The sequence below is a fragment of the Mesocricetus auratus genome, unplaced genomic scaffold (genome assembly GCF_017639785.1).
Source record: "Mesocricetus auratus isolate SY011 unplaced genomic scaffold, BCM_Maur_2.0 Super-Scaffold_100023, whole genome shotgun sequence".
Taxonomy (NCBI): domain Eukaryota; kingdom Metazoa; phylum Chordata; class Mammalia; order Rodentia; family Cricetidae; genus Mesocricetus; species Mesocricetus auratus.
This window is the reverse complement of record NW_024429204.1, coordinates 2092468-2114176: the sequence shown is the minus strand read 5'-3', so window position 1 is coordinate 2114176 and position 21709 is coordinate 2092468. Positions and strand designations below refer to the sequence as shown.

Below are 21709 nucleotides of genomic sequence, written 5' to 3'. Positions count from 1 at the left end.
ACAACAGAACAATATGCCAAGGACGTAGGGGAAAGGATAAAACGGTACACGAACAGGAAAACTTCCAGTGCATCATACAGGAGAGCTAAGCAGGAACTCAAGACCATTACTACCACAAACTGCAGCTCTTAGATATCTATCATTAACTTACAGGAAATACATGTGCTCCAAATCAGGTAAACTCATCTCTGCTGACCTTCATCCAGTCACATACACACATCCGATCCTTGCAGAAGCATGCGCACACTCACACACACACACACACACACACACACACACACACAAGTGTCCTAAGGTCTTACTTTTACTACCTGATACTATCTTGAAGTTTCCTATCCTGGGGCATTTATTTCTAAAAAACGCTTACTATGACCCACTAAATTGCTTTACAATGTACTCAGTTGTCGAGACACACAATCTCAAAGACTCTTACTCATTGCCTGTTAGAGAAGCATTTGTTTTGCTGGAGAAATAGCTATCTACCTATTAGCGATACCAAAGCTTTTCCTACAAATCATCTCTGGAGGGTCCCGTGGTTAAGAGCACTGGCTCCTCTCCAAACTGTGTAACTTCAGTGCCAGGCCCTCTTGTAGCCTCTGCAGGCAGCAGGGACACAAACAGTGCACAGACACATGCAGGCCAAACACCCGCACACACAAAAATGCTTTAATGGTAAAGTTTTAAATCATTTCCGGATTCCATACAAATATTCCAACTTAGAAACCATAACAGAGACATAACTCTGCCCTAAGAAGGCTAGAAACAGGAGTGAAAGCAAACAAGGTAGGATAACAACAATAGAGGTCATGCTTTAAATAAATGGTCACACTTGCTACCCAATCAGATTCTCAAGTCCTCCACTCTCCCTCTTAGTGAAGTTAACTGCTCTGACTCCCCAGGCAAACAAGCCTGAAAATATATATTCTACAAATACTAGCACACGGTCAGTAGCAACAGCAATCTCAAGGTTGGGCGTTACCTGGTGGCAAGTCAGGGTCTGCAGGAGCGGCCTGCTGAATTCTCCGGGGCTTTGTGGATGATTTTGTGTTCTCGGCAGTGCTTCGGTTGGTAGAGCTGGAACCACAGCTTTCATGGTCGTCCTATATTTGTGTTAAAGGAAGAAGAAACACTGATCTCATTCAAGGACTATGACATTTTGGTCAGCATATGAATTTATGATGCTAAAAGTCAGACTTTCGGTAAGTTAGCTCTAAAAATGCATGTAACCCATTTTCAAATTCTGTAAACAGCTCTCAACAGCCGGGAGGACCTCAGCACTTGATACACAGCATGAGGGCTGCGGATCCCAGCCTACACGTAACACGCCAAGCCTGGTGCTGCACACGCCTGTAACCCCAGCAAGAAACGTGCCTCAAAGCTTAAGGTGGAGAGCAACAGAGAACACCCCTCACTGCACACCAGGTCAGTGCATACACCACGCGTGCACGCGGACTACTCTAAAGCTTCTTTCTTTAGCTAGTAACAAAAGAGATCACCGGGCAATATTCAAAGACTTCTTATTTACGGCTCCACAAAACTACATGACTACTGATGGAAATCTTTTAACGATTTACATACCCCAACAAATAATGGAAAGCGAATTTAGGCTGTCTTGTTCTTTGGCTTCCATGTTAAAATTTTCATGACTTAGAATCCAAGCACTCATATTAGTTATTTTTAATGTCACGAGTCTTACAATCTTTACATGCTATTTAACAATACATACTAAGTTACTATTGGTATTAGATACAAAGTCTACATGGATTTGATATGGATATCATGAAAGCTTAAATTGCATATTTACTTATCTCCTCATTTATAAAATGCAAATGAGTATTATATTCATGTCCTATATCAACATTTATAAAAGTTTTTTTCTTAATTGGTAGGCTTTTTTCCTAAGATAAATTAGTTATTATGCCTGTCATTAAGGATTTCAAAAATCTATCAAAAACATTATTAGCTAGTTCCAAGCAGTACTTTTTTTTTTTTTTAAGTAACATGAAGATAGACAGAGTCATTCCATTTGGAAAAACTAGATAAGTTATACCTTAAAAAACACGTGTATACAAACACATACAAATTTAGTTAACTAATTAAGTGTAAAAGGAAAAACGGTATGAGAAAAAGAATCAATAAAATAAGGTAAGTATAACTGTCAACTTATTATTCTCTTTTAAGAATAAGGCACATTTTTAACTTGAGACACGCAAATGTACAGCGAGAAATATCAATACAAAGGGTGAATGACGGCGCCCTGACCTTCAGCTCACTACTCAGCAAATACTATGACATTTACAGTAATGGGAAGAAATTTAGTTTTTATTTCACACACACACATACTTACACAAACAATAATTGCTAAATTTGCTGATCTAATTGGTAGTAGGAGCTAATAAAGAGTATGCAGACCTTCTTTAAAAAGCTGAAATCCGGGTGCTAGATAGACGGCTCAGCAATTAACAGCATTGGGCTGCTGTTGCAGAGGACCTGGATTTGGTTCTCAGCGCCCATCTGTCTACTCACAACTGTCTGTAACTCCAGTACCAGGGGACCCGACGCCCTCTTTTAACCTCCGGGGGGATACCAGGCATGCACATAATGCACAGGTATATATGCAAGAAAAACATCCATACACAAAAATGTAAATAAATAAAAGCTCAAAAATATATATCACACATAATTCCTGGGCTGGGTTATATGCTCCATGGACAAACGCTTGCCACACGAGTGTGAGGACAAGAGTCTGCATTCCCAACACCTACCAAAGAGTCAGGCGTGGCAGGTCACCTCACCTCAGTCCTCAAGAGACAGAGACAGAATCCCCAGGGCAAGCCTGATGGCCAGACTAGCAGAAATCAGCAAGCTCCAGGTTTAGCAAGAGACCCTGCCTCCGTAAATAAACACTAGAGGAGCAAAGGCACACACCTTCCATTGACATCTGTGCACACATATGCACCAAGCATGCACCCACACACGAACCATACACACAGTCCATACAAGCATAACTCACACACATTCAACAGGAAGACAGAAATCCTTAGTCAACAACATCAGAGAAATAGACCCTAGTGAAAGGTCAACTTTTACATCACAGATAGTAACTTTAGATGCTAGTGACACATTTGGGAAAATATTGTCTGAAACTTCATAAGTAAGAAGCAAAATATTTGACATCATAAACAAAGACAATCTGCATCAACTGTTGTTCACTTTTAAGATAATGAATGATAATTCCACAGTTTCATTCCACAAAACACCACCATAATTCAATCTTTACAATGACATCTCATGTTGGATGTGGGTATGCTTCAGACCTCAAAGACTTCAAGACTACTACTATGAGCAAACCCTAACTATAATTACCCTCAGTTCAAGAAACAACCTTAAAAACATCCAGTTACATACTTCTGTACAATATTAACATTAAAAGCACACTATTAATTTTTGGAACGTGTTTGCCTCAAAAGCCCAGAAGTAAAACACGTTCATTAAGGAGATGTGAAAAAAAAATCTTATGTGAACTGCCAAAACTAGCATAATTATGAAAATATTTAACACTGAAACCATCTGAAATCACAACATGCATCAGATTACAGTGATGTCATAATAAACATTCCAGCCAAAAGCCACTCAACGCTACCACAGTCTAATAAATCTGGGGAACAAGAGAGGACAAATATTTTAAAGCAAAAGAAAGAAGTTATTTTTATTTGTAAAATGTTATTAGAAGCAAGAAGGGAATATAGCAGACTAAATATGAGTTTCCAAAGATGTTTTTAAAATAAATAAATGAATGCACCCCTAATAAGGCTCCTCTGCAAAACTACATTGCTGTTATTGGAAAGAAAAGCAAACTTAATACGTTTATAATAAACTTCAATTTTAGTGTGTATACAAATGAGCATTCATCATGGCACTCACAGGAATATACGCTAAGAAGCAAACATTACCAAATGCGTGATTACTTTTAACTGTGATTATATACATATTATAAAGAGGTAAGAACCCTTTTGGTAATTTGAATTTATTTGACTTCAATTATATTTTAATTGTCTCAATTACAAGTGGGCTTCCGGTCAAAGCCTGCCCATCCAATTAAATAAAAATGAAGCAAAATAAAAATATGAAATAAATGTACTACATACTATCTAGAATTGCTTCCATCACAATTTTTAAATTTGTCTTGTGCTTTTCACCAATAGGCATCTCTTTGGAATATTACACATTTTTATCCATTAAAAACCTCCAACTTCAAATAATAGGAACCATGTTTTCAAAAATACTAGTCAGACTATTTGAGATAACTTTTATTACATTTCTATTTTTCTTATTTTGGGTTTCAATTTTTCCAAAATGTCTGGAAAGCATTTTCACTGAAAAAAAAAAAAAGGTTTTCTCTTGAGGACCACATAGCTATCTCTGAAAATACTGCCCTTCACTCTTCACAAACAAGCAAGAGTGTCATTTCTTCCCAACAGAGGGAGATAAAGGCAGCAAGTCCTGAGGGCAGGAGGATCCGATAGTGGCTTTGCAAGTGTAGTCAACTAAAACTTAGAAAACATCACCTACCAAGTTCACAAAGTTGTGAAGACTGAGGACAAACCTGAAGTAGGTAGCTGCATCACTGTAAAACCTGCAATGAGAGACGAGGAGGAGCTGGCGGAGGCAGGGGCTGAGCGGTGGAAAGAAGGGTGCGCACTGTGCTTTCAGGAGTCAAACCCAGCGAGCGGGAGAGGCTGGAGGCTCCCCCCCAACCCCCCACCCTACCCCCCCACACCCCCTCATCTCCAGTCCCCGAGAGCTCCCGAGACACTGGAAATAAACTAGTGCAAGACTCGGGTCATTCCCTCCCACCCCTCAGGTAGCAGGTACTGTGATGCTTGGATCAGAAGCTGCCCCAGAGAGCACCACTAACCTTCGCAGCGCCAGAAAGGCAGAGGCCGACTCAGGTGTGTGCCTGGGAGGACAACAAAGAACCATGGAAAGTGTTTCACTACTCCTCGTGGGGAAAATGGGAACCTCAGAGCTGAGAGATGGCTCCCAAGTTAGGAGCACTGCAGCTCTTGCAGAGGGCGGGAGTCAGTCCCCAGCACCCGGGCCACACAGCTCACAGCAGCCCGAAACTCCAGCTCTGGGTCACGAACACCCTAGTCTGGCCTCCGGGATCATACATACACATACATACATGCGCAGACACACAAGCAAGAACAGTGATACTTGCAGTGTTGATATGGCATGATTACAATCTGTTTTTGATACAGGGTCTCATGCTGCCTGGGCTGGCATCAAGCTCAGCAGCTCCCAATGCCACTAAAATGGATGAAGAGGCGATGAGGAGTCAATGGAGAGGCAAAGACGGGGAGCAGTGTTTCTTTTTAATTAATTAAAATTGAACTCAGGTGCTCAGGCTTGACAGCAAGTGCCTCTTAACCAAGCTATTAATTGTAGGCCTGCTTACACTTCAGAGGGTTGGTCTATCCTCATCATGGTGGGGGCTGAGAGCTACACATTGACCCACAGGAAAAAGAGCAACACTGAGTCTACTAAGAGCTTTTGAAACCTCAAGACTACCCCCACTGACACACTTCCTCCAACAAGGCCACACAGCTCCTGATCCTTCTCACACAGTGCCACTTCCTGGTGACTAAGCATCCAAACGTGTGGGCCTAGAGGGGTCATTCTTATTCAAACCACGACACCTAAACAATACTTAATGCTAAACTTATGTTTACATAAGCCTGAAACTCCAATATGCAGTGCCTACTGCAGTGGTTTAGTGAGAATGTCCCCCACAGGCTGAGATGTCTGGGCACCTGGTCCTCACTCATAGCACTGTCTGCAGAAGTGGCAGAGGTGTGGCCTCAAGTGTCATCACAGCAGACTTTTAGAGATTCCACACCACTGAGTCCTCTCTCCCTCTTCCTCGCGTTTACATCTGAAGATGTGAGCTCTCTGCTTCCTGTTGCCCCCACCATAAGTGCTACCTACCGGTTGCCACGCCTCCACTCTGCAGTCAAGGCATCTATCTTACCCCTCTGGAAATACAAGCTAAAACTAACATTCTTTCCAGCACGTTGCCTTTGGTCATGCCATTTTCATCACAGAAATCATCTCGCACCCATCTTCTGCATTACTCTCCAGTGCCAGCAATTACTACTTATACAGCACATGAACCAAGTCTTTCAACTCTAAAAAAAAAACTCTCCTCTACAATGCATCGCTTCCTCCAGAGCTACTGGCTTAGTTCTGGCAGCTTCCCACCATCCTTCCCTAGAATATAACAGAAGGAACTCGTGGCAATCCCCTCCTGCAACCCTTCCACAGTGAATAACCAGTTCACTTCCTGTGTGTCTCAGTTGTGGTTTCTGTTGCTGTAAAAAGACACCAGGAGCACAGCAACTCTTATAGAGGAAACATCTGACTGGGGTAGCTTACAGTTTCAAAGGTTTAGACCGTTGTGGTCAATGGAAGGAAGCGAGATGCACGCGGGCAGACTTGGTGCTGGGGAGGGAACGGAGAGTTCTACATCCTGATCTGCAGACAACGGGAAGTGAACTCTCTGCCACACTGGGCAAAGCTTGAACATAGGAGACTTCAAATCCACCCCCACAGTGACAAGCTTGACAACAAACCCACACCTCCTAATAGTGCCACTCTCTATAGGACCATTTTCTTTCAAACCGTAAGTTGCTTTCCAACTTAAACTGAATGGCAATGAATAGGGAAGTACATAATGCCACTAACTACATTTAAAAGTAGAATAGAGGCCACACCTTAATCTCATCACTCAGGAGACAAAGGCTACAGATCTGTGGAATTCAAGGCCAGCCTGGTCTACATAGGCCATCCAGGGCTACAAAGTGAACCCCTGTCTCAAAACAAGAAAGGAGGGAAAGAGGAAGAGAGAGAGAGGGAGAGAGGGAGAGAGAGTGAAGGAGGGACAGAGGGAGGAAGGAATGAAAACAAAAAGGGAAAAGTCATATATATTCTACTCAAAGACATTTTATAAAGATATACAAATGATCAAAAAGAACATGAAAAGATGTTCAACATCATTAGTTACTATGAAAATACAAATCAAAAACACATGCAATATCACTCAGACTCTTGGATGGCTATTATGAAATAAAGGAAAATAGCTGGTTTTGTGGATATAAACAAACAGTAACAAACTCTTGAATATTAAAAGGGAGAACATAAAATGGTAGGGTTATTTTGGAAAGCAGTTTGGCAAGTCATCCCAACATTAAGCAGAGAACCACCATATGGACAGAGAAGCACTTCCCAGGAGACATACCCAAGAGAAATGTAAGCTGACTTGCTTCAGAAGCTCATACACAAATCTTGTAATCCTATCACTCTCCATAATAGCCAAAGAAGTAGAAATAACTCATGTCTATATCCATGAGGAAAAAATGGATAAATAGTTTTGTATGTATCGAATGCAAAGTTACCCAGCCATGAAAATGAATTGCTGATATACTCTGTATTAGTTAATATTCCATTGCAGTGGCAAAACATCATGACCAGGCAAATTATAAAAGAATGAGTTCAGTTGGGCTTATAGCTTCAGAGGATCAGGGCAGCGGGCAGACAGGCCCTGAAGCAGCACCTGAGAGCTCACATCTGGATCCTGAAGCAGCTGGCAGAGAGCACGTGGGAACAGCAGGCGGCTTCGGAAGCCTCAAAGCCCATCCTCTTGACACAGCTTCTCCTAATCCTTCCCAAACAGCTCCACAGCCGGGGACCAAGATTCAAGCACACGGGTGATGGAAGCTGTTCTCATTTAAACTACCACAGACCCTACAACTTAAGTGAACGTCTCAAAACCATCGTGCTAAGCAAAAGATGCTAGACACAAATGTCACATATTGCATTATTTTATGTAATAGTCTAGAATATACAAACCCAGAGACAGAAAGCCGATTACAGCAAGCATCCATAGGCACTGAGGTTTAGTGAGGTGATGGAAAGGCCTGAAACTAGACTGTGCTGGTGGTTGCAAAGATCTTCTGAATGCAATAACCCTTACACTAAGCACAATAATGCCACTATCTATTAAGTTGTACCCTTTTAAATTTCACCTTTCTGCTTCTTTCAACAGTTGTGTGGAACTGTTTAGAAAGGAAGTAAGCTAAATAATGGCAACAATGTACCAGCTAAGCAGATACAAGACACAAGCGAAAGGTAGCTAAGGAAGGAAAGGCCAGAGGGGCATCTGCAGCGAAGGGAAGAGGATAATCAGGTCAGGGGCACTGCCACAGGCTAATTAACAGAGAAGAAATAAAGATTATGGAGTTAAGACTAAAGGCTTGCATTGCTAAAGCATTTTGTAATGATAATGCTGGTCAAAGAATTGACCCAAGATGAACAGCAGAGAAGAAAAAAACAGATTGTGAAACAGTTTTCTATCAGGGTAAGAGACTCCACAAATTAACACCTAGGAACAACAACAACAAAAGTGTAAAGGGTTGGCTTGGGCGACCGTTGGTAAATTACTTGTACCCCAACAAGAACAAGGGCCTGAGTTCAGATCCCAGAATTCGTGTGCAGAAAAAGGTGGGGACTACGGTGTCACATTGCCTGTAATTCTAATGTTAGAGAAAATAAGGAAGAGAATCCATGGATGTACTGGCCAGTCTAGTCACATCAGTGAGCTGCAAGTGGGTTCACTGTTGCTGATACGTCCATTTATCTTCTTGCAAAAAACATCAGGATACAGTACTCATTCATTCCAGTTAAAATACATGAGACAAGAACTCAACCCAAGGCTCTTTCAGGGATCGGGTGTGTGGCCAGTGGCTGGAAGTTTCTTAGTCACAGGACCCACCAAAAAAATAGTCCTCCCACTACAAGATATATAATGAATGTTTATAAAGCTTGTAAACAAGTGTGCAGCTTTTGGTGCTGGTATACAGGTCAGAAGACTCAGCTCATCACAGGAGACAAGGGTTCCCTTCTCTGAAGGCATAAAGACATACAAAACTCCTGTTTCTCAGTCTCGAAATAAAGAGGCTACAGACATTGGAATGTGTTATCTATGTTATATCAAGGTCATCATGGGCCTTTGCTATAGAAGAAATGAGAAAGCCAAGAGTATGGTAATTCCACAGCCCAAATCTCAAATTTTGAGTCAATAAGAGATTCTCACTGCACCTAAAAATGCAAGAAAAGATAATGGGGAAAACTTACCCTATAACTCCAAATACTTAGGAGAGCTTATAACTACATATATTAGCCAAAGGTATTTTTTAAAAGTTTATTAGTTCTTTAGTGTGATATTTTGAAGCTTTGGTATAGGTTCAAATGATTTCTTCAATCTTAATAAAGTTAATTCTACAGATAGCCTTACAAATTATTGCACTTATTAAGTTTAAAGATTTTAATCATGATTAAGTCTAGTGGCACAGACCTTTAATCCCAGTACTAGGGAGACTAAGTCAGATGGATTTCTGTGAGCTTAAGACCACCCTGTTCTACACAACAAGTTCCAAGTCCCTACATACTGAGACCCAAATAATAATAATAATAATAATAATAATAATAATAATAATAATTTAAACATTCACTTTCTGGGTGGTACAAAAATCAGAATGAGTTTTAGAACAAATTTCCATTCACTTAATTTGAAGAGATTTTTTCAAGATTTAATAAAATAAAATAAATACATGTATATATACATATATAGATATATTTATCTCCTGATGGGATATGCCATTCTGTAAATCTGTCTCTTATTGGTTGTTGAATAAAGCACTGTTGGCCAATAGGGAAGCAAGGTAAGTGGGACTAGGAGTTGAGGAGGATTCTGGGAAAGAGAAACACAGGGAGTCACCATGTAGCCTCCAGAGAAGTAAGAAGTCCAGACCCCTTTCTCCAGTAAGAGAAATACTTAGATTAACAATTATGAATTAAATACTTAAGTCAAAGATAGCCAGTAAGAAACAAGCAAGGCCAACAGCTTCATAATTAATACAGCGTCTTGTGTGTTATTTGGGGACTACAATGCGGCAGAGCCCAGGCGCCTGATGGGGAAAAACCAAAGCGGCTGGCAAGGAAAAGGCTTCACCCTTCTATCTCCATTACAGAATTTCCTTATGTAGAAAGTCTATTCCTATTTTACACAGCAAGTCCACAAAGGCTGAACATGAGAGAGAGAAAGGAGAGAGACAGAGAGAGACAGAGAGAGGGAGAGAGGGAAAGAAAAAGAAAGGAATATATACAGTTAAATGTAAGCTATTATATTGCTCTAAAAGCTCTTGAATTTTATGTTCATAGGACTTTACTGGATTACACTAAAGTATTCAAATTATCTCATGAATCAAATTGCAACCTAAAGTCCAAAAAGAGAAAAAGTCAAAAGTAACAAGTCCAGAGGATCTAAATGTAGAGACAATGATCTACACAGATGTGACTATCATAGTAAACAGCAAATATATAAATGCGTTACTAATGAAGTTTCTAAATGTCAAAAATGATTCTGAGTGTCCAACGATGCAATCTTCAGTTTATCTAACGCGACTCAGTCACCTGCACATCCTACAGTCTTTTAATTACAATGGATGACAGACATGTTAGGACAGTTTATTGTAACCCTGTTGGTCATAGTCACACTAAATCACTAGAAATCTCTTTCTCTAAGAAACCTCTGCTAAAACACAATGTTGGGGAAGTCCTGTGCATTTGTCAATAAAGCACTGTCTGGCCAATAGGGAATCTAGATAGGAGGGACTAGGAGTCCAGAAGGACTCTGGGTAGGAGAAACACAAGAGAGCAAGATGTAACGCCATGGGGTAGGAAGCCCGGAAACTTCTCCGGTAAGAGAAATACTTAGATTAACAATTATGGGGTAAATACTTAAGTCAGAGCTAGCCAGTAAGAAACAAACAAGGCCAACAGCTTCATAATGAATATAGTCTCCTGTGTGTTTATTTGGGACTGATGTGGCTCTAGAACCAGGCTGGCGGGAAGGCTCCTCTCAAAGAAAAAGCTTCTCTTTACAACACAATACTTGAATAATGCTTTCAGATCACTGCCAATTAAGCAATCAACAGATGTTAGAAAAGTGAGGCTCAGTGCAGCCTACAATCCCACGGCCAGAGTCTGGGAAACAGAACCTTCAACCAATGACTGATGCAAGCAGAGGCAGACACCCACAGCTAAACACTGAGTTGAACTCAAGGAACCCAGTGACAGAGAGGGAGGACTGATGAGCAAAGGGATTAAGACTGGGCTGGTTTAACCCCCAGAAACAGCTGACCTGACAAGGGTTAGCACTTGAATCCCAGACTGATGGCTGGGAATCCAGTATGGGACTGATACAGACCCCCTGAATGTGGGTGTCAGTGAGGAGGCCTAGGAAATCTATGGGGCCTTGGGTAGTAGATCAGTATTTACCCCTGGCATACAAATGGACTTTGGGTGCCCATCCCACAATGAGAGATGCACTCTCACCCTGGACTTTTGGGGGGAGGACCTAGGCCCTGCCCTGGATGAAATGACAGACTATGGACATCCCCATGGAGGGTCTCACCCTCCCTGGGGAAAGGAGGGGGGGCTGGGAGGAGGGGGTTGGTGGGAGGAGGGGAGGGAAAGGGAGAGGGACCTAGGATTGACATGTGAAGCAACCTTGTTTCTAATTTAATTTTTTTTAAATGTAGAAATTAGGAAAAAAGGTGAGGCTCGGTGAACATTACAAATAAGCCATGCCTTCCTAGCAAAGCACACTCAGACAACTCTTGGTGATATTTCAATACTAACTTTTCCATACGAATGCCGTCCGGTACCTGCTTTCTCACCCTGATTTCCCAAGGCTTCCCTCCCAGGAAGCTCCATTGGAGTGGACTCTTCGGTTGTACTCACTCTTGGCATTTCTTAACTGTATTACAAACTACTAATCACAACTTAAAACATGGAAATAGCTTTAAATATCATTAAAATGCCATCTAATTTATAATGACTTTTGTTAAAATGTAATTTTAATCACTAGCATAAATCTGAGTATTACTCTCCAGGGGTACAAAATGCTAAATAATTTGTCCAAATGTCAAATGCAATTTTCAAAATTCTTTCTTGCCAAAGTTTTAAACACTTATAAAAAACACTTGTTTTGAGAGTTTACATTCCATGACATTTGACCTCTTGTTGTACACACCACAAAATTCAAATTCCAAATGCCATGCAAGGAGGAAATCTGATCACCCCTGCAGGAGCCATCTGCACGGCCCAATATCAAATATTAGTTCTAGATTATACTAAGTCATGTGTTACAAATCTGATTCCACAGCCCCTGTAATTAGTTGAAATCTGTCTCTTTTAAAATGTGTTTTTTTTTTTATAGGACATCTGGCCTTGGAACTTCTACCTACTGAAAAAATACTTAGTGTCTGGGTAATTTTCCTTCTTTTAATGTAGAACACCACATGGGTGGTATAACCAAGTCCAGATTTTTTTTAAACTTAAATTCAAGTAACAGATGATGGTTAAGGACTATTAATTGCCAAATATAAGTATAATAGGAAACTAGGTTGCAATATAACTACAGATACATTAATAAATCTCAAATGCTAAAAGTTTACAAAATAAAAATTTTTAAGAATGTATCACTGGTCTATTTATTTCCCAGAATAACATTATTTAAGTGAAAATGAGTAATATAGATTTAGAATCAAAAGTCACATAAACACATAAAGCCAAAAAAAAGTATAGAAGCCTAATGAGTTACTCTAACAAGGTATCTACTTCAAATAGGAAATTATTTTATTAGCTCTTAAATAACCCTAATTTCACAGAAATTAAAGTTTTATCTAAGATACTCTCAACTGTCTTATAGTAACAGTGTATCTAAGATACACTCAACTCTCTTATAGCAACAGTGTATCCATTTAAGACATACTAATCTGTCTTATAGTAACAATGTATCTACTTAAAACACAACAGCCTGTCTTGTAGTAGCAATGTATCTATTTAAGATATACTAGCCTATCTTTTAGTAACAATGTATCTATTTAAGATTACCTAAACTGTCTTACAGCTTTCAGGAAGAATGACATTTCAATCATATTTGTCAATTCTCTTACGACCGGAAAGCAATCAGGCAATGACGGAGCAAGACACCCAGGTATAGTCCTAGCACAAGGTCTACAAAGCAAGAGCTTGTCTCAGAGAATCAAGTAAATACAGACCAAGTGTGCTGAGGACACCGGTAATGACAACTCCTCATAATCCGTAGCAGGGCTACAACTGACTAAACAAAATGTATATAAAAACACCTTTTAGATGCTTTATCAAAATTTAAAAACAGCTCTTTATAAATAACTATGTTACTTTAATGGACATGTAAAAAGTAAGTATATAAGATCCATGTGACTGCTGACATACCTAAAAGCAAGTAACATTACTGTGGAAAGTGTTTAACATTAACAGCTAGGTTCAGCAGTTTCTTACCTGGATTCCATCTTTAAGTTTCAAGATGCATTCCATTGTATTGATTGTAATTACCACAGGCTCGGAGCCCAGTTTTGTCCATGGTACATGAATCCTCAGTTCATGAATATGGCCACTTAAAAAAGTGAATGGCAATTTCAGTTCCTTAAAACACAAAACATTAAATAAAAGTTAGTAAATACTTAAATGTTCTTATTCTCATACCTAAGTTCCTTTCTTAAAGGAAAAGAAATTTATCAAAAAAATCGGGGCAATACTGCTTATCAAAAATTAGAATCAACAGTCCAGCAGTGGTGGCACACACCTTTCATCACAGCACTCAGGAGGCAGAGGCAGGCGGATCTCTGTGAGTTCGAGGCCAGCCTGCTCTACAGATAGAGTTCCACATAAGGAGACCCTGTCTCAAAAATAGCAACAACAACAAAAAAGTTAAACTATAGGGAATAATAATAAACTACAAAAAATGTGCTATACAACTTACATTTAAAAAGTTATTTAAATTCTCCAGGCTTCAGTTTCCTAATCTGCCAAATAGGAACAGCCTACCGTCTGTATACATGCTACAGGTTTGTAAAGGCTGGCGTAGGAGCAATCACAAAAGTAGGGCAGCAAGACCTGGGCCATCCACCACAGTACTTTTTCCTATACGTCTCACAAAATGCCTCTAAACATGTTCCTAAAACAAGATGAAAAGGAGACAGGAGATTGGCCTGATGAAACAGAGACTGAACAACCTACTGTGCTGCACCCAGCTAAATATTTAACCTAGCCATGACATAGTCATCAACTTGAAATGCTTCCAATTGCATTTCATTACTATTAGGCAAAGGTTTTAAAAAGATACATTAAACCTAAATTTGCCCAAAATCACTTCATACTAATCTCACAACAAAAGTGTATTTTAAAAAATGAATAAAGGAGCCACACATGGGGTGCACACCTTTAATCCAAGCACTTGGGCAGAAATAAGCACTTTTCTGTGAGTTTGAGGCCAGTCAGGTCCACATAGTGAGATTATGTCCCAAAAAGAACAGAGACTTCTCCACAGACAATGTACAAATGCCAACAAGCATATGAGAAGATTGTCAACACTCACAGCATTAAGAATTCAAACTAAGCCACTGAGCTCTGATCCCTTACTTACTAATATGTACACTTTTAAAATTTGACTGAAGATGCACAAATCAATAAGGAATAAATAATAGATTCATCGCTAGCAGAATATTTAAAGAAGTTGTTCAAAGTAATGCCGGATTGTAGAGAGAATCCACACCCAGAAACAAAAGGCAGGCAGGTGGCTATAACTGGGCAGCAGGGGTACTCTTCCCTCCTTCCTTCTTCCAGTGATGACAGCAATTACAGAGGAAGATGCTGTGCTAAACTGAAACACACATGCCTAGAGACGTGGAGAGGTTCGCCCAACTTTCAAGACTCGGGAGTCTCGGAGCAGACTCACAAGACTCCTCCCCCTCGATGTGTCAGCAGTGACAGTGGGGCTCGGAAGAGACTCCTCGGTGACTGAGCCACCACCTGCCAGCCGTGCAGAGGGCTCCAGGGATGCAACCTTGGGGAACGCATCACCTGTGCTGGCTGAACATTTCAATGATGCATCCGTCTTTCCCTCGCCCATTATAATCTCAGTCATTGGTTCTCAACCTTCCTAAAGTTGCAACCCTTTAACACAGTTGGTGTTATGATGACCCTGACCATAAAGTTATTTTCGTTGCAGCGGTACCTCAGAACTAACTTTGCTGTTATGAACTGTAATGTAAATATCTGATACCCAGGATGTCTGATGTGCAACTGCTAAGACAGGGTCATTCTTCAAGTCTTGAAGGTGACAAACACTGTTCTAAATAAACCCCCACCTCACCCATGCTCCTGTAGGCAACTACAGGAAACTCACTAGCTCACCAAGCTGGACTTGGACGCAGCTGTTTCTTTGTTTGGTCATTAGTACGATACCTCAAGTAAACTGGCATTGTTCATGCTTCCCCCAAAAACTAACAAAGCAGGGAGGAAAGGACTTATTGAAGAGGAAAGTGAATTATAGTGACTTGTTTGGCCATTTTCTTTTTAAGTGGAGACATTTCCTCCTAGAGGGAAGAGGGAGACTTAAGGTCCACAAAGAAATCAAGTGTGGCTTAGTTAGAAGGCCCTTACTGCTGGATGGCTAGCCACCCCCTCTCCCAGGTTAGTAATGAGCAATTGCTGGAGAGAGGAGAGACTTCTGGATAGAGCACCTTGAAAATCATGCATGCTCCAGGGATGCAGCAAACGTGAGTTGTCACCCATGCTAAGGTAGGGTTCTCAGTGGTGCAGTGCCTTGGAGGCACCTGTGCTCCTGTAACCAACCCCGATGGCCTGGCTAGCTCCCCACAGCAGACTTAGCAGAACCATTCTCGGGTCTGTTGTCGGTGTCTAAGGTAAATGGAAGCCTGCTCACATCACCCCCAGAAAAAGGCACACAACAAAATGCAGTGGCCATTCTCATTAACCTCAAGGTGCGGTAAGTCACCTGTATATTGTAATCCTGTGAACAGGCAACTAAGACAATCACTCAAAAATAACTCCAGAGTCAAAAAATTAAGGAGATTAGAAAATCTCTACTAAATAAAAAATGGCAGTAGCACACCAGAAGAAGAAAAAAATGACATCAGACACTGAAAGGACTTTGAAAATGAAAGAAGAAAATCCAACCGTATAAATATAAGCACTGAACATAAATGAATTAGATACTATAATCAAAAGGCAAAGACTGTTAGACAATTTAAAAATATAAGAGATTTCAATATGTACTCTCAACAAAAGAAACATTCAGATATGACAATATAAATGTAATGAAAAGTAAGAAGAAACAAATATATTTTCCTAGTTTGTTTTCTATTGCTGTGATAAAACATTGACCAAAAGCAACTTGGAAAGGAAAGGTTTATTTGGCATACAGGTTACAGTACATCATCAAAAGAAGCCAAGGCAGGAAGTCAAAGCAGAATCCTGGAGGCAGGAACTAAAGCAGAGACCATAAGGAAATGCTGCTTACTGACATCCTTCCCCTGGTTTGCTCAAGTCCTAGTTTTCCTGGAACTAGCTCTGTGTACCAGGTTGGCCTTGAACTCACAACAATCCACCTGACTCTGCCTCCCAAGGCATGGGTCACCACATTTTGTTTTGTTTTGCTGTTTTGTTTTGTTTTGTTTTTCAACATAGGGTTTCTCTGTGTAGCTTTGAAGCCTGTCCTGGCACTTGCTCTGTCGACCAGGCTGGCCTAGAACTCACAGAGATCCACCTGCCTTTGCTTCTTGAGTGCTGGGATTAAAGGTGTGCACAACTACCTTTTCTTATGCAGCCAGACCCACCTGCCTAGGGATGGCACCATCCACAGTAGGCTGGGCCTTTCTACAGCAGGAAGCAATTAAGAAAATGCCCCCACAGGCAAGTCTGATGAAGGTAGCTCCTGCCCGAGCTTCCCTCGCCCCAGGTTTGTCAAGTGAACAACGTCAGCCATCACACATCTCTATTAACTACAGAACACTAAAGTCAATTACACTGTTATGAGATAAGACAGACATCCTAGGGGATCCAGAAAAAAAAGTTACTTAAGATCAGAAGAGTTGGAGATCCTCCTGGACTGCATGAAACCCTACCTGAAACATGAAAGTCTAATAGGAGAGGGCGTGGGTGACGGCTCAGTGAGTAACAGTTTGTACAAAGAAAACGAGAGTAGCCACACCAAATAAACCAAACAGGACACGTCCCAGGGATTCAAAGATCAATTCATGAAGAACATACGAAATATACAGGAAGAAAGTCACAGAGTACATAAAAGCAAACTCTAACAAAACTGAGAAGAGAAAAAGACACTTCAAAACAGCAGCAGGGGCTGGAGAATGGCTCAGTGGCTAAGAACACTTGTGCGCAGGAGACTCGGGTTTGATTCCCAGCACCCACAGGGCAGCTCACAATCACCTTTAACTCCAGGGGATCTGACACCTTTTTCCTCCTAGGGCACCAGGCACAAACATGGCGCACAGACAAACGTGCAGACAAAACACTCAAATACTCAAAATAAATCCCCCCCAAAAGAAAACTAAACTTAAACAATATTAGCGGGAGGCGGGCATGACGGCTCGGCAGGTAAGGGCACTTTGCCCAATCAAGCATGATAACCTCAGCTCAAACCCCAGGGTCCACAAAGCAGAGAACCAACTCCAGCAAGCTGTTGTCTCAAAAAAAAAAAAAAAAAAGGAAGCCTAATCTCATCATGTCTGCTCCATACTGTGTTAACAGTTTCTAGCCTTGCAATAATGAAAATAAAAACTATAAGCATTGATGGTATCTAACACATCATATACTAATTTTTTAAAAGAACCTGCCGGACAGTGGTGGCGTGCGCCTTTAACACCAGCACTCGGGAAGCAGAGGCAGGTGGATCTCAGTGAGTTCAAGGCCAGCCTGGTCTACAGAGCGAGTTCAAGGAACCCTGTTTTGGAGGGAGGAAAAAAAAGCTGGCTTAAGAGATATAAAACTAGTGTTACTTATAATGGTATGACAATACACATAGGCAATGAGTCTGAAGGAACCTACCAAAATCTGTTCGATCATTTGGAAAAACAAAGATCTCTTCATCAAGATAGGAATAGCACTAAACACAAAGGAAAACACTGATGGAATGGAGAACAAATTCATGAACTTCTATTCACCAATGTGCTTTTCAGAAAGCAGCAAGCTGGGGGATGACAGATGCAGCACCTGACAGAGAACTCATTTCCCAGATACAGAACAGGGGCAGGAGATGCAGCTCTGTCACAGAGGGCAGACTTAATTCCTGTGAGCTCCTGGATTCAAAGCCCAGAACCAAACCACATAAACAAAACGAATTCCTACACAGCAATTAGAATGGCAAATATTCTCATGCTTTCCCCTACTCTGTCTCAAAAAAAAAATCATAATTTACCAAAGGTATCTAAATGACCAGCCAATAAGCATCAGAGATATTCAAACAAAATACAATGGCTATCACTAAACATCAACAGGAAGCCAAAAAGTCAAAGCAACAAACATACCAAGTAGGAATTACAATGTAAAATGATTAAAACCATCATAGTACAACTATTAACATACTGTTATTAACATACTGTTAAACTATTGGCAAAACATAGTAAAACCAAACACATGCCTACCTCCTAGGTAGATACTTAAGGAAAATTACTGCTTATGTACATACGAATGCACATAAGACTGTTAGTAGGTCCTTTCTTTATAACAGCCAAAAATATTAACAACCATAAGTGCTACTAATGGAACAGATACATTGTGGCTTTGAGGGGGGGTAGTTTTTTTTTTTTTTTTTTTTTTGAGACAGGGTTTCTCTGTGTAGCCCTGGATGTCCTGGAACTCATTCTGTAGACTGGGCTGGCCTCAGACTCAAGGAGATACACCTGCCTCTGCCTCCTGAGTGCTAGGATTAAAACCTACAACACTACCACCCAGCTGAATTGTGGCACTCTTATACAGTGATTGAATATAAAAATTACTGCTGACTCAACAATACGGGGTAATCAAAGAAGAAGCTAGGCAGAAATCAGAAGTCACTCTAATTTAGCTGAGCCTCAATGGTAGGTATAAAAATAATAATAATAACAGTAATAAAAACTTTCTTGACAAAACTTTAACTGCCAGGGCATGTAGCTTAGCAGCAAAAACACTCGACCAGCATGCATGAATGAGTTCCAAAACTCAACCCTCTACACATGTCAAACAAAAATCCAGTAACAAGATTAGCAGTGTCTTAGGAGTAAGGTGTGTAAGTTAACACAGGAGAACCTTGTAAGGTGCTACAAACATTCCCGTGTCTTCAACCTGAGGGTAAGTAAATTCACACATGCAGCCACACTTAAAGTTGGACTGTTATGCTTAGGAGTTATCATTTTTCAACACTGCAAAAATGAAAATATCAAGACATCCAAATAAGCCCGAGGAGGAAGGAGCTGAGTTCTTAGTGCTCTGTCACGATTATCCAATCACAGGATACGGTAGGCTATGAACACCCGGCACCATCAGATCAAGTCCTCCCTTATCTCCTACAAAGCAGCTGGGATCTGGCTCTTGCGTGCCCACAGATAATCTGTGTCCTCAAGCGTAACAGGGGCCCTTGGCATGTGTTCCTGATACGTGTGGCAAGTGAACTAATAAATACGCGAGCTCTGAAGTCACGGTTCACTTGCATATCGGATCGTTTCAAGGCTCAGGAAAAAAAATGTGATTAATAAAGACGTTTCCAATTTTATCATCATTCTCCACATCTGTGTCTCCTCCATCTCGGAGGACGCCACGGGTAATGTCATTTTTTTCCCCCTGGCAACAGGAGCGGAACTTCCTTCGACATGTGTGGACCCTGCTGCCTTTTTCACACGCTTCCCCTGATGCAAGAGTAGAACTGTCATGTTTTTCCGGCTTCAGATCAAACTGGGACTGTGCATAGTTGGCGACATGCTTGGGAACTGAGTTAAACAAGAGGAAAAACTCTGCTAACAAGAAACATAACAAAACAAACAAACAAAAAACAGAACCGTTTTCCCCATCGGCTGAAAACGTTGGGGGGGGGGCGCTAACAGAATAAAACCCTCATCCCTCTCTCCCCCCTTTTAAAATGAAGTCTGTGACTACACAGCAGCCAAAAACACACTAGCAAAAAAAAAAAAATCTAAACAACCACCACCCCGACGGCCGCGCGACCTACCTGCTCCAGCACCTCTAACCTCAGCTCGAGTTTGCTGAGAACCACGTCCCCGCCCCACAGGGAGAGCTGCAGATCCGAAGGCTTCAGGTTCCTGATGTAGCGATTCACGTAGCTCATGAGGATCGGGGTGACGTACGACTCCAGCATCCTCCAAGCTGGGGGTCAGGGGCGGACCCCGACGGAGACACGAACGCCCTCGGCGGGGAGAAGCGCACTTCCCAAGCCCAGCAGGGGCGGCGGAGGCCCGGCGAGCCTCCCCGCAGGCTCCTCCCGGAAGCGCTCGCCCCGCTAACCGCTCGGCTCACCTGGCCCCGGAGAGAGGCGGCGACGGACGGGGAGGCGAGGCCGCCGCGCTTCACTCGGGCCCTCCCGCAGCCCGGCCATAGATAGACGCCGAGCTGGCGTCCGGCTCGCTCCAGCCGAAGCCACGCACGCCACAGAGCGGCGGCTCGCGCCGCACCTCCGGGCACCTGGCCGCCGCCGCCGCCTCCTGCCGCGCCACTTCCGGGTGTGCCGGCTTCTCCGTCCGGCAGGGCTTCCTCCGCCGGAACCGTGACGCGGAGCGTCTGCCCCCGGGGGTGACTCCGGCTCGCTAGGCCCGCATCCCCGCCGCCGCCGCCGCCTCTGCCGCCGGGTTCTGGGTTCCGAGCGACCTCCAGGGGGCGGGGAGCGGAGCGGTAAAGCGGAGGCACCCGGAAGTGGTGCCGCTTGCTGCGGGGGCGGTAGCGGGCGAGCGCCCCGGGGCAGGCCGGGAGGCTGCGCGAGCCGACAGCCGGCGGGGGCCCGGGTATCGCAGGCACCGGGAGGCAGAAGCGGCGCTCTTCGTCCTTCGTCCTTCCCCCGGCACGGAAGACAGGCCCGGGGCTGCCGGGGGAACTGGGGTTAGTGGGGTGGAGGCGCGCGGCGGGTAGGAGGGGCTGAGTGGGGCGGGAGATTCAAATGCGCAGCCCGCGTGGGTTTGTTGGGGACGTGGCCGTGGGCACCGAGACCAGCCGTGTGCAGCTTGGAAGGACGCGCGTGGACCTAGCGTGTGCCTAGAGCTCGCACTTTCCCGTAGTCCTAGCGTGTGCCTAGAGCTCGCACTTTCCCTTAGACCTAGCGTGTGCCTGGAGCTCGCACTTAGACCTAGCGTGTGCCTAGAGCTCGCACTTTCCCTTAGACCTAGCGTGGGCCTAGAGCTCGCACTTTCCCTTAGACCTAGCGTGTGCCTGGAGCTCGCACTTAGACCTAGCGTGTGCCTAGAGCTCGCACTTTCCCGTAGACCTAGCGTGGGCCTAGAGCTCGCACTTTCCCTTAGACCTAGCGTGTGCCAAGAGCTCGCACTTTCCCGTAGTCCTAGCGTGTGCCTAGAGCTCGCACTTTCCCTTAGACCTAGCGTGTGCCTGGAGCTCGCACTTAGACCTAGCGTGTGCCTAGAGCTCGCACTTTCCCGTAGACCTAGCGTGTGCCTGGAGCTCGCACTTAGACCTAGCGTGTGCCTAGAGCTCGCACTTTCCCATAGACCTAACCTGTGCCTGG

At 42.8% G+C, this 21709-nt stretch overlaps 1 protein-coding gene across 6 annotated transcripts in view; it reads right to left on the bottom strand.

Annotated features, from left to right (window-relative positions):
• Positions 1 to 20728, bottom strand: part of Vps13b (vacuolar protein sorting 13 homolog B) — a 431910-nt gene extending 411182 nt beyond the window's left edge. For 3 of the 6 annotated variants that reach the window (XM_040730366.1, XM_040730368.1, XM_040730367.1), the window contains exons 1-3: positions 20192 to 20728; positions 13450 to 13593; positions 980 to 1100 (exon numbers count right to left, since the gene is read on the bottom strand). In XM_040730366.1, the coding sequence (XP_040586300.1) occupies positions 980 to 1100; positions 13450 to 13593; positions 20192 to 20338 (412 nt within the window). In that variant the 5' untranslated portion in view covers positions 20339 to 20728. The remainder of the gene's footprint in view (positions 1 to 979; positions 1101 to 13449; positions 13594 to 20191) is intronic. The other 3 variants (XM_040730365.1, XM_040730363.1, XM_040730364.1) reach the window with 3 other exon arrangements.
• Positions 20729 to 21709: the final 981 nt, after the last annotated feature.